The 17,844-nt window shown below is 36.7% G+C and overlaps 1 protein-coding gene across 1 annotated transcript in view; it reads right to left on the reverse strand.

The window, feature by feature from the left end:
• Nucleotides 1-451: 451 nt before the first annotated feature.
• TRIM42 (tripartite motif containing 42) overlaps nucleotides 452-17,844 on the reverse strand; it is a gene marked incomplete at its 5' end in the record, with an annotated part of 101,746 nt that continues 84,353 nt past the window's right edge. The window contains 2 exon segments of the mRNA XM_026855006.1: nucleotides 452-601; nucleotides 2,897-3,109. Of these exon segments, the coding sequence (XP_026710807.1) occupies nucleotides 452-601; nucleotides 2,897-3,109 (363 nt within the window).

Raw genomic sequence — 17,844 nt, forward strand, 5'->3', positions numbered from 1 at the left:
AGAAGCTGTGTATCTAAAGTCTAGGTCTTAGCTCTTTTTATATATTTTTATTCATGGTAGTCGCTTGTTAAGTTACATGCATATCCAGCCAGGCCTGTCAATTTTGTGAAGTATCAGAACTTGATATGATAACTGTATGTCCATAATGTGATATGAATGGAATATTGAGTCTGTATGAAAGCTTTACATTATTTTCGTTAATGTTTTATCACCAACTTTTATTTTAATACAGTTTTGAAAAGAAATGGCATTTACAGATCATAATTCCGTAAATAATACGATAATTTTCCATTATTATCTAACAACTTCACTGTCAGACCTGCAAAAAAAGCACTTGCATAGTTACCTTTCTTGCTTGAAAGGCAGGATATTTTCAGTTATGACAAATGATTCAAGGCTGGAAACTGTTTTATTTCTTTGTAAATTTAAAAATAATGCAATTACCATTCATTCAAGGTCCCTGATATTCCAGAATATGAATGAAGTCTGTCATTACGTATTTGAGGGATTTCTTCATTCCCCTCTGTTTTCCAAAACTTGAATGCTTTCTCTGTGCTACCACTGTCAGTTCTTGCCCTCTGGCAATAAAATCAAAATGATACTGGAATAAAAAGGAATAGAATAAGAATAAAGAATGCAAAAGCAAGATGACCTGGGAGAAGAGTAGGTTAAATGATTAAAAAAAAAAAAAAAAGGGAAAACAAGAGATGACAGATGTAAAGCTGGTATGTAACAAGGCTATGAGTATTTTCTTAGGACTTTTATGGAGGTAACCACATAAGTTTATTTAAATTTACTTGGAATTGACTCAACATGATGAGAGTAGTGAAATGCTCATTATATGTCAATGAAGATCACATTCACTGAGTTCTGTGCAGGAAAATCACAAACTAGTTTTTCAAGGAAGAATGTACTAATCTATGACTGAAAAGCAAAAGGCTTCAAGGAGATTCTGTCTAACCATCTGACTGTCTTGGATTACAAATTATTTAAGAGATGGAGGGTTTCTGTGGAGTGTTAGACAGCATGGAAAAGATATAAGTAGTGGTTTGCTGATCTCTGTTACTGCAGTGACTATCGCTGATTGTCACTGCATCTTCCCCAGACGGAGCAAAAAAGAGCTCAGACCCAGGGATGTGAATCACGCACCTGTGGAGATGCAGATGTAGCATGTGTACAGCGCAGGGCCCAGACTGCATGTCAGATTCACACCACATGCTCAGAGACAAGTGTTTCTCAAAGCCTGAGACTGAGCAAAAAAGGTACCAGAAGAGCAAAAAAATGTACCAGAAATGAAAGCAGTGCAGTAGCTATTTCTGTTACTATCTCTGTGTATTTATCTCTCCTGTCCTATAAGACTGCTTTCTTTCAGTGATGTGGTTAACGAATTTTTGCTCTGTATCATGCTACTGAGCTTACACAATCATATTAGTCAGAAGAGAGGGGTGAAGGCACAGTTTCACAGGAGGGAACAGTCTCTCCTTTAACAGATGGCTGACCCAGTGCACCATAGAAAAACAGGGACCTCTTCTGAGAACCACTCTGGAGAATCTGAATGAAAAATCTGCACTTTGAGAAACCTGTATTTAAGCTATTTGCAAACTCACTTCCTGCATGCTTTTAAAAGGATCAGTCCTGGTCTAATGCTGTGCAGAGACATGATTAATAGTTCCTGTCTTTTAAGGAATATCACTCAAGGAGCCTGTGGGAGAAGACCTTATCAGCTGTGCTTCCTTATTTTCCATGTGCTGCCGTTCATCAAGTTCAACCTCAACCAACCATCTCTGTTCTGCTGTTGAGACCGGTTGTAGATAAATTTCTTTCACTAGAGAGTTAGTTTGGGTAAAGCTAGGACAAGCTTGAGTAGGATGAGTAGAGCTATAGCAACAGTAGAGATAAAATGACATGACTCCATTTTTTCATGTAGAAAGCAGATGTGAGCTTTAGGCAGTCACTGTTGGCTTCATAAGAGAAATGGGCACTGGAATGTCTTCTAGAGTTCTGGCTAAAGTTTTGTAGTTTTTTTTCTCACCGGTAGTAGTTTTGCTCAAGAAGGGACAAGGAATAGAATAATTAGGCTATTTCATGTCATGATGGGCACAGACAAACCTGTGTGCTGAAACCTAAACAGCCTTCACTTGTGAAGGGCAATCCTACAAACAGGAGACACTTTGTTTCCATTCCTGTTTCAAAAACAAAACAAGAACAATTCTATTAGTAACAATATTACAATGACTTACAGGTTTTCAAGAACCTTGTTAACCCTGGTGGACAGTAATCCTGTCTAGGAAAGGGCACCTCAGTCAAGCTTTTGAGGCTCATTTTAAACTAGTCTTCCAAACAAAACAAAGGAGTGTAGATTTTGAAAATTCATTAACTGCACCTGTAAGTTCAGTCTTTCATCATAGAGAAAACAATATGTCTGTCTGAAAATGTATGTTTAGTAAAAGTATAAGCTTTTACATCTCTCTGGCCTAATGAGGCCACAGGTATTTCCACTGGCAAATGCAAGAAGTTATGCAGTAGACAGCATGCATATATATATATATAAATAAAAAATTATTTTTTTTCCATTTAAAGTCATGTATTATGAGTTCCCTAGGACAAAGGCTTTTATGTTTTGTTTTCTTCTGTGTTCAGTAGTGTGCTGAGGAAAAACTTGGATTTAAACATCCTTACATAGCACATGCACTGCATCTGCTGTGAATTGTCAGCTCTTAATTGTTTTCATGCTTATTTGGACTCTTAAATCCTGCTTGGCCTTTTTTTTCTTGAGTAGAAAAGGAAAAAGTCTTTTGACAGTAAAAGTGAACTTGTTCTATCAGAAACCATCAGCAACTTCACACATTTCAGTGATTGCAAGAACTTGTCATTCTCTTTTTCCTCTCTCTCTTACCACCACTGCGCTCTGCTGTAAGACTACGATTTCCTCTACATCTGCAGCCATTTGTAGTGTGTTGTGGGAAGTAAATCCAGACACATAGGCAGGAGCAAATCCAACAGTTTCATTGGCAGAGCCCCAGTAAGCCTGTACTACATTCTGCGACAGCTGTGTATCTATTACTGATTTCTTCTCTAAATGCTGGGTCTTGAGCTGCGTCTTCATCACCTTAAAACAGTATTATATGTGGTCTGTCATTATTATCTTATGGGGGAAAAAAAAAAGCACAATAACAACTACAGAGAGCTATTATAATTCTTTAGGCTTGAAGTCCTAAGAGATAATGCACTATTTGAGGGGAAAGCAGATGAAGGAACGGTTATGTCCAACTCTTTCCTCCATCCTTGAAAAGAGGGAATGGATAATTAGTTAACCAAAGATGTTGCCCCTTCCTCCGTAATGCTGGCCTATTAGATATCATCCATGTTTGTACTGCACTGTGAAGTGATTACAGTAATTTCCTCTGCCAGTGGTTATGGGCACTTGGACTCTAATGTATGTTACTGATTTTTAGGAAGGTAGAAAAAAGGTTTTTTCTGTCTTTCTAACATCACTTGCACAGATTGTTGGCCATTATATCCCTATAGATAACAGGGCTAAATAATTACAGAAATAGTAACATGAACATTGATATATGAATCCCCAATGTGTTTCAACACCCTGTGAAAGTGTATAACTTCTGATACAGCAAGGAGAGTCTACCAGGACATTTTAAAGCATTATAACCATGTCGCAATCTGCTTATTTTGTTCTGATAGTTACTAGTGCTCCTTAAGAACATGCCATACTCACCAGTGTCATGTACTACTAATGGCAGTGCAAAATGTACTACTGCTCCTCTGAGCTCATATAGTTCAAAAATGTGTAATGTTACTCTTCTGTTTGTTTTCCACATAGCTTGGCAAATACACAGTCTATTTACTGACCATTTCATTTTCCACTCAAGGTTACTTTGAAAATTAGCCAAGCAGTTTTGAGATGTTGCTCTTTGCAACTTGAATTGTCACTTCATTAGATAACGTGGGAACTTGAACTGGTGTGGCAAATGAAAGTTAATTTTATTTCTTAAACACTTTTCTCCACAGAAGTAGCCCATTTCCTTTGTCTGTGTGGCTTCAAGGAAAAGCTGTCTAGGGTTTTATCAAGGTAGTTATAGTTCTTGGGAGAGATGTCTAGCCCACAGTTTCCTGTACAACTTTTGAAAGAAATATTTTTCAAGACTTTTCCTTGATAACTCAGAAAGCAGTTCTTTTTTTTTTTTTTTAGTCCAGTTTTCCAGTTCAGTAAATCAATGTGTAGAATACCCTAAACTCTCAGTAGTTTTATATATATAATAACTAATAATTTTGTCCAGCTCCTGTGTCACTTAAAGTCACATCAGTGTATGGAGTTTTGGTACTTAATGTCTAGCAAGGTGCAATTAGCAGTGTGTCCTAGGAAGGTAGTTTGATTTGTTATCTGCTTCTCATTTTACTGAGAACAGCAAAAACCTGTCTCTCTCACCTTAATACATTAATCTGTTACTCATCAGCTAATAAGGAGCTGAACCTGGTTTCCAGAACTGCTGAACTCTTGCAATTGCAGTCGAGGTAATTTACATCTAAGGCACTTGGTGTCTGTGAAGGAAATAGTACTCAGATTTTTAGAATTGCTTTGAGGAGGTCTTTTAAAGTTAGATTAGTTAGATTGGAGCTGAACAGTCAGACCAATGTCTCAGTGCGAACACCAGAACTGCTGGCAGAAGTGCTCCTGGGGGTGAGGTAGTCATTATGGCTGACCCTTTTAAAGCAGTATATAATCATTAGAATCACAGAGCACAGCAGGTATAAAATATGAGGTAGCATTTATTGTAATTTAAACATATTTTATGTAAATCCTAGTATAGCTTTTAGACTGCTCTTGAGAAGGTATATTGGTCTCAGGAGAGCTACAAAAAATATCTGGGTCACAGAAGAAACACACTGAAATTTTAGGTAAGAGAAGATTGTAGCATTCTCCTCTGGACTGCACCTAGAGGTAAAACCACTTCATTATATGATTTACTGGTATTCTATTCCCACTGCAGTTTGTGGTAAAAGTTTTGTTGGCTCCTGACGGAATCAGGATCCCAGCTCTGCATTAGGTGGTAAAAAGGAATTCACATATGGAGATATTGACCTGTTAAACAGCACAAACAGGGAAGAGCTCACATTAGTGTTTTAGCCAGTGAATACAATGACTGGAGCTACAACTGGCTTTAGTTGTTTCATGCCTTGGGTAACATGCTGACAGGTGTTATGAGGAGAGTTGGTACAATCGGGTCCCTCACATAATCTCCCTGTTCACCAGCAGGGCTGCCTAGGGCACGTCACAGCCCCAGCGGGCAGCTGGGTGCCAGTTCTTCTAGCTCTTCCTTCTCTAAGCTTATTTCTATTTTTATATTACACGGCTCATTCTTTCTATTGTTTTGTTACTCATGCTGTCATTATGCTTTCTTTGAGTAGTTATATCTTTAAGAGACTGTGCCTCTGTGCTTTTTTTTTTTTTCTTCTCATACCTGCATATGCTCTCAACCCTGTGGATTTTTTTTCACTCTCCTGCATTTTTCTCACAGATATTCTATGAAGTGTCCCACTTCTTTCCCCCTTCATCAGTGTTTTCATCTCTCCCCTATCTCTCCCTCACCCTGTAATATAAAAAAATTTCATTTTCAGTTACTCTATTTTTGTTGTTCACATCATTTCTGTCAGACCTTCCCTTTGTTTGGCTTTTTTCCCTTTGGTCCTTGTGACCTCTTTCTCTCTTTCCTCCCTCTGCATGCACAGATGTACATATATTTAAAATTTGGATACAAGTGCATTTACTTGTTCATCTGCAGCTGTCTCACTTGCCTCCTTCATATGAAAGCATGGTATATGGAAGCATTAGTTGTGTTCTTTATATCCTTAATAACACCGAAGCAGAATTTTCTCCAGTAAGGTAATTTTTTTTTTACTTTTAAGGGTGAGATTTTTTTCTTTCCACAAAATGCATATACTAAGCTGGGTTTCCAGTACTATGTCCATACTTCTTTGTAGCAGTAGTGAATACAGTTCATCCATCACCACTTTATGTTCAGGGTTGCTCTTGTGATTGTTCTAGGAGATACATGACTAAGGTTTAATTTCTTGACTGAAAAAGATAATCATAAGTTGTTTCAGCTAAGTATTGCCTTGAATAATTATTACATGAATTTAATCAACTCTTTCAGTGATCTTACTATGTGATATCTGTATGATTACATAAAATCCTTGGTTTCCAATTTTCTAAAATAAAAAAACCCAAAACTGATTCCTCTTCTGTGGGATGAATATTTTTCCCATCTGTGCTTTAGGCAACCATATGATGTGTCTGTGGGATAGCCTGCATTAACTCAGAAAAATGGAAGTCATGCAGGGACCAAAACCTAAGCCATACTTTCAGAAAAATACTACAAGCGCTGGCATGTTCTGAAACATTTCAGACAAATGTTTATAAAAAACCCCAAAACACAACATCAACAAACCCAAATCCCACAAAAGCACAAATGTGAAAGTTTGCTAAATGCAAAAAATCAAACTGCTTTCCTCTTCACCTTATTCATTTACCACAGCCTCATTAAGCATATGAATTGGATGACTCCAAGAGCCCTCTTTCTGTAGGGCAAGTTTACACAAATGTGCAACCTGTTTCAAGAATTCCCAAAGTACCTCTATCAGAAATAAATAATTTTTATTGAATAAGCAAACAAAGTTACCAAGAAATAAATATATGTGGCAGGCATACTGTATCTCTAACAAACTGTTGCCATCTTGCTGTGTTAAATAAGAAGAGGAGAGTTACTATAATCTAGGTACTTCTCAGAAGATCAAACACTTGTTTCATTGCTGAAAAATGAAATAGATGTTGCCCATTTTCCTCTTTACCTCTTTGAAGTGATAACAATGATATGTCTGTGGCAAAATATGTTTGTTTGGCAAATGTAGAGAATGTGGTGATACATATAGGGATAAATAAAATTATTTCAGTACATCATTTTTAGATTCTCTGTTGTCTTCTTACAAATAAATATCCTAGCTTGGTTGGTCTTGGAAGGATCTTCTTCCTTTCTCTTACTCTGCTTATTGCTCCCTTCTGACCTCCATCTAGAGGCTGCTGACTTTCTAACTTGAGGCAACTCTTTACCATCTTCTGCAGTCTCTTTAAAACACTTGTCTACTTTGTCCTTTACCAAGATATGCTGATGGTACATTTAGAGTGAAGAAAAGGGCTGTAAAGTCATACCGGATGTGAATGGTGCAAGACTATGAAAACAAGGTGTAATAAGTGTGTCCCATAGAAAGTATGAACATTCTTTAATAAATATGTTTTCCAGTGATTCATAGCTTATACCCTTCCTTACCCCCTAGAGAAGTGATGTATTAAGCCTTGCTTTAAAGGTAAAATAGGAACTGAAGGCATTAGCCTACTTTTGTTCATATTAATATTTCTAAATGCTGATGTACTGAATCAAGCAGCTGGTGACTAGAGAGCCATGCTGTCTTGTGCTACGTTTTAGGCCTTTTATCTTACCTAAAACAATTCTTTTTTTAAAATAATAAGGTGATAATTGAGCAACTGCTGCAGTTTGTAGAATGGATAAACATTCATGCATTTAGCCATATTAGAAATTGTGTGCTTGTCTTGTACAACTGTTAATGTTATGCACTTTGCAGAGAATGGCAAAGATCAACGTTATAATAGTTTATAATGCACTTAAAGGTGAAAAGTAAAATAATTTATTCAGTGGAAAGAAGGGGAAGGCTGATACTCCAAGAATATAAAATATTTTTGATATTGTTTTTAATAAGGGATCTGTTAAAAAAATAACAGCAATCTAAGGATAAGTCACAAAGCATACATCTATACTCATGTATCTTCAAGTTCTTTAGTTTTCATCGTGCCTTTTGTTTTTTTATGTTTTTTGTTTTTTCCTTTTTTCTTTATATCAAGGCATCTCTCCTATCTTATTTATATAAACATCACTGCTCTGGAAAAGAAACTCAGTCACTACTGTGGACAGATTCCATTGTGAGTCATTTGAAACGGGGAAAGGTCCTAAGCCCCAAAAGAGTTAAAGTTGTGATTCTTCCTAATGCCATTTTAGTATGTCATGGTGGATGATGGCAGTGTTTAAGTGTTGTAGCTGAAATGGGTTAGTCATGTTTCACATACCTTTGTCATTACAAGTTTTGCTGGATGAATAGATTCACCTGGTACCAGTCATGGAGTTGATCATCAACTTCAATGCTGGGATGAAACATTAAAATTTCAACAGAGGATTCTTGCTGTGAAATATAGAGATCTTTTTTTTGTTATAGTTTAAAATTTAATTTTAAACATCTTTTGGTTTGACTGGTTGGCCATTCTTGTCTGCTACCTGCAGTTTAGAGAGCCTGAAACAGAAAAGAACCTAAATAGCCATGGCAGCAAATGAAATTACAGCATACTGAAAAGGTCAAAGCAGTGCAGCTCACAATGATAATCTACAAAATACATGAGGCATTCAATTTCAAATACATCATTTTTCTGACAGAAATTGCAAGGAGCACAGAAAATGACAAGAAATGAATCCATAACTGTTGGAATGAAATAGGGAAAAAGTTCAGATTTAACACATTCCAGATAAAAAATAACCATTTGTCTATTATTCTCAACTGCTGCATTTGAATTACAGGGGAGAGTTGGTTCCCCACAGTAGACCTGTATATTGGTATTCTCGTCAGTGTAAACAGCCTTTCCCCTATTTTGTAGTGAAATACTCAGTCAATCACAGAATGTGTATGCAGCAAGGGTAGTCTACAAAGTGGAAGTTGTTCAGAAACTTAGACAGCATTCATTGTGGAACTTGATTAATCAGGGGGAAAAATGGTAAACTGGTTATTGTTACAGAAAGAGAAGCAACTGAGCTCTAATACCAGGGCTGATGGACAGAAGCAGACCTCACCGACCATGCTGTAATGCTGACTGGTCCTGTCATCTCAGTAGGCTACCTGTCCCATAGTAATATTTGGTATTCATGTTATTTTCCTTTGCAGCTCATATTTCCATGACTGGTGAAAACATATGTGGTGTAAAATGTAATTTTCTTTCGGGATACTTAGAAGTTAGAAACAGGAAGCGATCAGGTTGAGTGAACACCATGAACCGAATTGTTGTAGGAAGAGAGACAAGGAGCAATGCTGAGCGGTTCTGTCATGAGCCGTTGTAGTACATAACATGTCCTGAGACAGTGAACTGAAAAATGTTGGCCAATAGGAATTAGTAACTTCAAAAATGTGTAGCAAGAGCTACGTGCAGGTAAAACTCGGTGTTGTCTAATGCAGAAGGACAGAGTGCTTCAAGCAGTTAAAACTGGGAGTCCCTTGTGCTCCTGGTGCTTAAAGGGAAATGGCGCCTTTGAAGCAAAGCATAACTTTGTATTTAATTCACCTTATCAGTCTTGACTACAGTTGCCAAAATTTTACTATCAATGGGGATATGATTTTCAGTTTACTCACTAGTGATGAAAAGAAGGCAATGATAGGTGGTATTTTGTCATCCTTGTTATCTTTTACTAATTCTTTATTTGGTAAGCAATTCCTTCCCCGGGGTCACACAAGGTGGAAGGGCCTGTGCAAAGGTAGTAAATGTACCCTAATATTGCTTATTAGTGCATGATGGAGCTATGCTGGACATATTTGGCACCCAAAGAACAGACTCTTAGAAGCAGGGACCTGGGTATAGATAGGATATGGTGGTTGTTAGGCCAGATGACCTTCCTCAGGGAAACATTTCCAGGGTGTTTCTTTTCCTAATAAAATGCTTCCTGTTTATCTGTTCTGTAATAAAACTTCAAGCCTGGTAGGAAGCCAAACCTTTTCTGCTAAGGGATTTCTAGATTAATTCCTGCATTTGCACCAGATGTGTGCAGTTGTCAACTTGTAGAACAGCTTTTATATACGAATGGCTTGAGCCTGAGTCAGTTCTGTGGTTTACCATTTGACTATTTCAGCTTCCAAAAAATATGTGTTGGATTTACAGCTAAATGGCATAACTTTCAAAGGTGCATTCTGTATAGCAATCCACACTGGTTTTGTTTTGCTTTTTAGTGTTAAAAGTGGATTACAGAGATGTGATTTTAGGTGCAGGTTACTTCATCAAACTTCTATTCCTTTTGCTTCTGTGGAAAGTCTCTTTTTCCATTCTCCAATTACTCAACCACAGGGGATGAACTGATACTATATTTTTTGCATTAAACTGAACACAAAAGGATCACTGCTCAGATAGATTAAATTGTTCAATACATGTCTCCTATTGCATTCAATCTAAGGGTTTGACTTACTATTATTAAAAAAAATGACAATAGTGTTATATACAAATCATCCTCACTGTTTACTTTGACAAAACTATTATACATACAGTCTTTTTAGTTGGAGCATCACAATTAAAAAAGATAATTCTGATGCTTATTTTACTTAAAAATAACTTCAGTTTATCACTTTAATAAATAAAGAGAATAAACGCTCTCCATTCAATAGTTGGAGGTTAAATGTGCTTATTAGCTTTTAAAGTAACTTTGTAAATAAGAATAGCACAATACGTAATACTGTTGCAGACTTTTCTAAAGGGAGGAAAATGAAAAGAAGCTGTGGTCTCAGGGACCTTGAGAACAGGGGAATTCTCATGGCTGGATGTCCTAAAAAAGGAATATGCAGAAAGGTCAATGGGGTTTTCCCTTATCCCTAAAGAAAAGAATCTTGCAAGACAGACATTCAGTGCTGACTCTGGAGAAGGAAGATATTGATCCCTCAAATATTTCCATTATCTATTCATTATAATGAAAAATTAACAAGTTTGCATGGCTGCTGCCAGCTTCCACTTGCTATGTCTATAAATGCCACCCCTGAAACAGTAGAATTTTCCATAGCAGGAAGTGTGGTGAGTGACCTCTAGAGCTTGTGTTAGTCTATGTCTTTGCCTGCAGGCAGGATAACTTGTACCCAGTATATCCTCCCAATTGATGTTTGTTTAACTTTTTTTACAAATATCTGTAGCAGTGGAGATGTAGCAATCAAGTTCGTCTTATGCTGGAAGGTTTTTCTGGTGTCTGACCTAAAGGCTCTTTCCTCCATAAACCTGTTACATGTTGTCCCTTCCCCTGTGGATAGCACAGAACAATTTCTTAGCTGTGTTCCTCCCATAGCTTTCAAACAGGTGAAAACTATTACCTCCCCTGTCAACATTCCGTTCTCAAGCCTGAGAAAACTCAGGTTTTTAATATGGATAAAAGAAATTTTGCTAGTTTTATTACAAATTACTTAAAAAAGTTAAGTTTTAATACAGACTAAATAAACTACTGAAAGCAGGCACGTTTGGAAAGAGGAAGTAATTTATAGGACAAAGTGAAACTTGTATTGGCAAATGCTACAATAACCATTTAAGTAAACAGCCTTTTGGTGACAATGCATGCATAATTTTTCCTTCAGGTAGTTAGGATACTTTTAAGGAAAAGGCTCAAGGACTGAATTTGGATGGATAAAGATTGAGTGTGAAACAATTTTCTGATGCCACGACACTGCTTGAAATGGGTAAAAAAAGAAATATTCCTGACTTGACAAGACTTTCTTTGTTCTATTTTTGCAACAAGTACGGAGACACATTTATAAAACAGAGTTTTCAAGAAAGAATAACCAGGTTATCACAACACTCCTGGGGACTGTGGGGCTCTGTCTGTAATAGCACATCAAGTAGGGCCAGGGAATAGGCTTAACTGTTGGTGTGCAATTTCCCTTACTGTTACTTTCCGTACTCCCGGGGCCACCTAAAATTTTCATTTGTATGCCCCAGTCATTGGAGGGAGGTTTACATGGAGGATGGACTGTTCCCAGCAGGCAGTTCAGGTGTGCTTTTCTAGAATGTAAGAGACTTCAGCCGTGTGAGAGCAAGCTTTGTTGTGCTGGCTGGCCTCAGAGCCATATATTGATAGATGTATGAAAATGGGGACTGGGCTGTTGGTTAGAAAATGTTGGACCGTTGTCACTAACCAGTGACTTCTGTCACTGCTGGACTATGGGTTGTTGTGAACGGCCTCTCTGTTGGTTGCCTTCCACTTACCCTCTTACATTTTTAGTTCCCGTTCATGAAAGACCTTTTCCAAGTTCAGTCAAATTTGGTATGTTCCTAGGAAACAGTTCAGTTTGGATTAATCAGTACCTTCTGAAGAACATTTTGTCAGATTTTCAGACTAGCAATAAGGGCAAAATCTGGCTCCATTGATACCCCTCTGTTGTAGGTTTCTAAAGGCAGATCATTAACTGTTTCTATGATGAATTCAGAAAATCTGTTAGGCAGATAAAAATAAATGAGTTAACTTTGTCTGATATGTTTTTCCCTAACAAGGTGATGTTTCTTTTCAGTGGTGAACAGCAATATTCTGTGGTGAATGCAAGCTAATTTTAGAGATCAGCAGGTGTTCAAAACCAATTACAGTTTATTTTCTACGTTGATTTATTTGCCCCATCTTACTTTTGGGGTAAAATTCAATCTCCCCAAGCTCTTTTTAAAGTAAAATACACTGTTGCCTGCATTGTTATTTCTGACCTCTACAGTTTCCGCTGTACTCTAGCTCTCAGAGGCTTATCTGTATTTGTTTGTCTGGGCTACCTCATATTACAGAGCAGCAGAGCATTTCTTGTATTTCAAGCAGCTTTGCTTTCTTCCTCAAAACCCACTCTTCTGGTCTTGGTGCTGACGTATTCACATCACCTCTTCTCTTGCACTGTCACATCCCTATTGGGAGTACTGGAGCTCGTTTTCTGTATATTTATTCATTTATAGAGGAATTTACATGATAATGTCTTCTTTTAACGTGTAACTTTAAAAATTTCTTTTTATACATAAAAATGTGTGTGTGTTGTTAATGTCTGTTCACACCCATTTTTCACAATAATTTTTGAGCCACCTTATTTAATAAAAATATTTGTTCAATTCCATGAAGGTAATTCAATTTTATAAAGAAAACGTTTTCTCATTTAGTACAGAATTGCATAATGGGCAGTATGTGGTGTACAGTTAAGAAGAAGCATTCTGACTCAGAAACTTGTCAGAGGTAGATGTATTTCTGCTTGAGGGTCCTTTGTCACGATGGGAAAGAGTAATGTACAACAAAATTCTCCAGTATGCCAACCAGGGCACTAAAGATAGAGTTCCAGTTTCTGTCTAATAATCAGCTTTCCATCCTTCATTCATCCTATCTAACAGGGGGACACTAAAATTCTTGGCTTGTTTAGACTAGTAAATGGAAGTGGAAGAGAAAGTTACTGCGCTCTATAAATATCTCAGGAAAATCGAAACTAAGTAAGAAGGACTGTTTAAGATAAAGAATAAATATATATAAACTATCCAAGAACATTTTGAAGCTGAAAATCAGAGCATGCTTTATAATCATCAGACAAATGAGGTTCTGGCACAGCCTTTTAGTTGGGAGGAAAAAGCCTAACTAGTTTTCAGGAGCTTAATCTGGTATGAAAGAGATTACATTAAATAATTATATTTGTGATGGTAGAGAGACCTTATAGTAAAGTCAGTCTCTTCCAAATCTTCTGTTCCACTAGAAGTATCTTGTTCAAAAATCTCCTTAACCAGCATATCACTTGGAAAGATTGAGTGCTTTCTGTAATGTTTTATCCTGGTATCTAAAATCTAAACCTAAAGGTTTGACAATGAGTAATTTTGTTGTTATTTCTCACTTGGTCACAACCTTCACGTACATCAAAGAGTTGTGCTGAGTGCGAGTATCTAAATGTATTTCTACATAATAAGTTCATGCCCCACTGTGACTGAATTTTCACTGTACATGAAAATAAATTAGGAACTGGTTTTGGGTAGATGAATGTCAGATGCACGTGGTTTATTAATCTAAGTGGCAGTCACAGTCTTAAAGTGTGTTGTACTTGGAAATTTACTCCAGTGAAATGGATTTGATGTTTTATTGGGAGGCCAAAATTTTTAGTAGTCGCTCAGAATTAAAGTTCTTGTCATTTATGATGGGAGTATATAAGGCTTAGATAAGCTGTTGGAATTTAGGTTGTGGTGTTACTTTGGGAATGTAGACAGCAGAGAAAGGAAGAAAGACAGGCAAGATACTGCATTTTTTAGAAAAAGGTGAAGTGGAAACAATTATAGGTTTCTTCTCTTTTTGCTTAGTTTATGCCCATGCATTTTAACAGGCTCACTAACTTCACTGGATTAATTTAGGGATTGCTCTATGTGTGTGGCTGAACTGGATCTTCAAGCTGTTCTTGTGTCCAAGAGAGGTTTTGGTTGCCAGTGGTGTTTAATCCCAAGTTTGTAATAACTATATCTGAGTCGTTATCTTTCTCTCCTTTTTCAACTTTATTGTTTAAGGCTGGTTTAAATGAGTATGAAGTTGTATAATCTTTCAGATGTGATAATTCAAGTATTACAGCCAATTACTAGAGTGTAACACTCATTGGACTTGGTTTTTATTGGCTGAAAGATACAATAGAATAGACTATTTCAGTTGGAAGGCACCTACAACAATCATCTAGTCCAACTGCCTGATGGTTTAGAGTTGACCAAAAGTTACAGGATGTTAAGGGCACTGTCTAAATGACTCTTGAACATTGACAAACTTGGGCATCAACTAACTCTCTAGGAAGCCTGTTTTAGTGTTTGGCCACCCTCTCAGTAAAGAAACGCTTCTTAATGTCCTGTCTAAACCTCCCCTGGCACAGCTTTGAACCATTCCTATGTGTCCTATCACTGGATACCAGAGAGAAGAGACCAGCAGCTCCCTCTCTGCTTCCCCTCCTCAGGAAGCCACAGAGAGTGATGAGGTCACTCTGCAGCCTCTTCTCCAAATCTGTGAGATGTTTAATCAGTTTTCTGGATAAATTAAGTTATCCCTTTTAAGAACTGTCAGATGCTTAATAATCCCTCTGTGTGTGCTTGACATTATTTCTAAAAGAGAAAGCACAAAAATGGTGTCTTGTAAAGTTACATTCCATAGACAGTTCCTCAAATGATAACTTTCCATCTAGATTTTTAAGACAATAACATTTTTGTGACACAAATCAATGGATTCTCTTATTTACCTGATATAATCTATATAACCTAATGTTGTGTTATGTAATGTAGGTTATAAAAAGAGAGTTTATTTTAAAAATGATTTTAAATATATAAGGGAAGAATTTAGTTGACAAATTAGTGCAGATTGGTTATTACATTGGAGGCAAATTTAAGCTATTACTTTAATTTTCATTAACTTTTCATTTTTTCTCAGGCTTACTGATCTCGGTGGGAAGAACCACTAAACTTAGTTTCTGTCAAAAAGAATTAATTTTCCTGCTTGTGATCTTCGTTTTCAGTGCAGGAGACTGGAAATAGTAATCATGGAAATCAGTAAGTTTAGCAATGATGTACTTGAGAGTAGGGACAGATTGTGGACATTATCTTTTTCAAAAGTGTACCATAGTATGCAAATACACAAAGGTCAGAAAGAAAGGAACAAGACAGAAATTTGTTCCATACTCAAGTTCTCAACCAGAAATATACCTTTTAAAGTTCACTTTGCTTATACGGATTCTTTTGCGAGTTTTCGTATGGCAGTGCTGGTAGTGACCCACAATGTTCATGAGAAAAGCTTTAGCAATAAGCATTCTCCTAAATATATGAGTGTAATTTGTATTTTAGAGGCTATTATCAAGGCATTATTTTTTTTTTTTTTTTTTTTTTTTTTTTTGGTTAGGAAAACAAAAATGTAAATAATTGCTGTGCCATGCACTGTACTTCGAATTTCTTGTCTGAACTAAGCCTTGAAATCAAAGTGAATCTTTCTGGTTTTATATGAATATCAGAATGCTAGAGAGTCATTTCTCTGAAGGCTGGAAAACTTTCCACAGATAATTTGGATGGAAATGATATTAAAATCCAGAACTGTCCCGAGAAAATGTTCAGCTCCAAATCTCTGTCAAACTCCTTTCTCTGTAACTGGATTTTAAATGCCATGATGCAAAGCACTGCAATTTCATCCTATCTATAGAATAAAAGTAAAGTTGTTCTGCTTTTGCAAAGATTTAGGTTATGCTGGCACCTTCCTCTAAGCATTCATTTGTATGCACAACGGAATTTCTTCTGGAGTCACCTAGGGGATCTATATTTTAAAATTTGTCCCAGTATATCACTATGAGGTAGCATATGATGAACTTTTAAAATACTTCATATTGCAATAAATGTAATGCTAAGCAGAGATCATTTATACATTATTTATGGTAATGCCTCAGGAATATAATTCTGGAAAAAAGAAAGGAGTGCAGTAGAATACTAAAAAAAAAAATCTTTTCAGACTAAATTCAACTTTATCACTTGTGGGAGACACCTCCTACTTAGGTGAGCAATCTCAACACATCATTAAATTTCTATTTCTGCTGTTCTTTAAAATGAGTGCTCATGTGATTGGATTAAGCCATCTCCTCCTGTTCTATATTTATGTGTATAACCTTTGCTCGTATTTTTTGAGTGAAAGCTACAGATGAGTGTGTGTGGGCAGTTGATTCTGTAAGATTTTTTGAAGATTATTTTCTTCTCTGTCTGTAGCCCTACGAGTAGGACATCATAGGGAGCTGTCATACACTTCACTTGAATTGAAAAGGAAATTTCTGCAAACTTCTGAAAGTTTCACTCTTCTCCTTTAGTTCACATCTACTTTCAGAACTTGTCGATTCAGATATTTCTGAAAGGAAAAAAGTCACAAAGGTTAATTGTTTGAATATTGTTAAGGTTGCTACTTATTGATCTTACCATCTGGTAAGTGATCATGTCTTCTACAGAACGCAAGCACATAAAAGCAAGGAAAGGAAAGAACATCGTTGTTCCTTTCCTATATAAACCATCATTATGGGAATCCCCATCTCCCATATCGGATGCTGTCTCAAATGGTCAGCCTTTGCTTCTATCTGTAATGGCAAAATAACTAATTTACATCAGCATAAACTAGAGAAGATGGTCAAGAACCTACATAAATCCATGCCAGGAAAAGCGAATAAAAGTTATTCTGTTAATCAAGAACTTGTGGATTTTTATTTAAAGGTGATCAGTACATGTTATTGATCTGTATACTGCCACATCTATCTTTTTAGCAACTAATTTTTGTCTGCATCTTAAGACTACTTAAAGAATTAGCATTAGTGTCAATTATAAAGCAACAGTGAGATGGAATGCCTGTTTATTGATATTTACTTACCGGTAAAACTTTGGTTTGTTATTAACACACTTGGTATTCTTAACTCCACTTTACTTCAAGTTCAGATGTATGGGTTTGTTCTAGAAATAACATAATGGATAGGGATGGCAATCAACAATTATTGATTTTCTCCTGTTTAATAAAATGGATAACAGGCTTCCTTAAATTATTTCATTAGAGAAAGACTCAATGTGAGTCATTCTGTTCTCTTCACTCAGTACTGACAGCTTTCCACTACAGACAGGCCTGTTTTCCACATAACTCTGTCAAGCCAGCATCTCTTCTGCTTAGGGAAGAATACAGTCCAAGCAGTTAATAACCTGAGGGAGCTTACATTGCAGTGTTCAAGGAGAAGGGGGAGCTGAGAGAGTTCATCTTAATCAAATAAAGGAAGGTGAAATCCCCTATATGTTTTCCAGTAAAGGGAGAAGTTGTGCTTTTCCACATTCCTCCTTACAGTACTAACTCTGGATCAACTTCTATTTTTCTTGATATTTCTGCTCTAGAGGTTTAAGGCCCTGTTTATGAAGTCATGTCAATCCAGGGCAGACATAAGAAACAGTTAATTTGTGTATCTCATTTGATTTGCCTCTCTTACTTGTGTGAACCTGAGAAGCCCAGT

Source organism: Athene cunicularia, assembly GCF_003259725.1.
Source record: "Athene cunicularia isolate RWA chromosome 9 unlocalized genomic scaffold, athCun1 chr9_part1, whole genome shotgun sequence".
Lineage (NCBI taxonomy): Eukaryota > Metazoa > Chordata > Aves > Strigiformes > Strigidae > Athene > Athene cunicularia.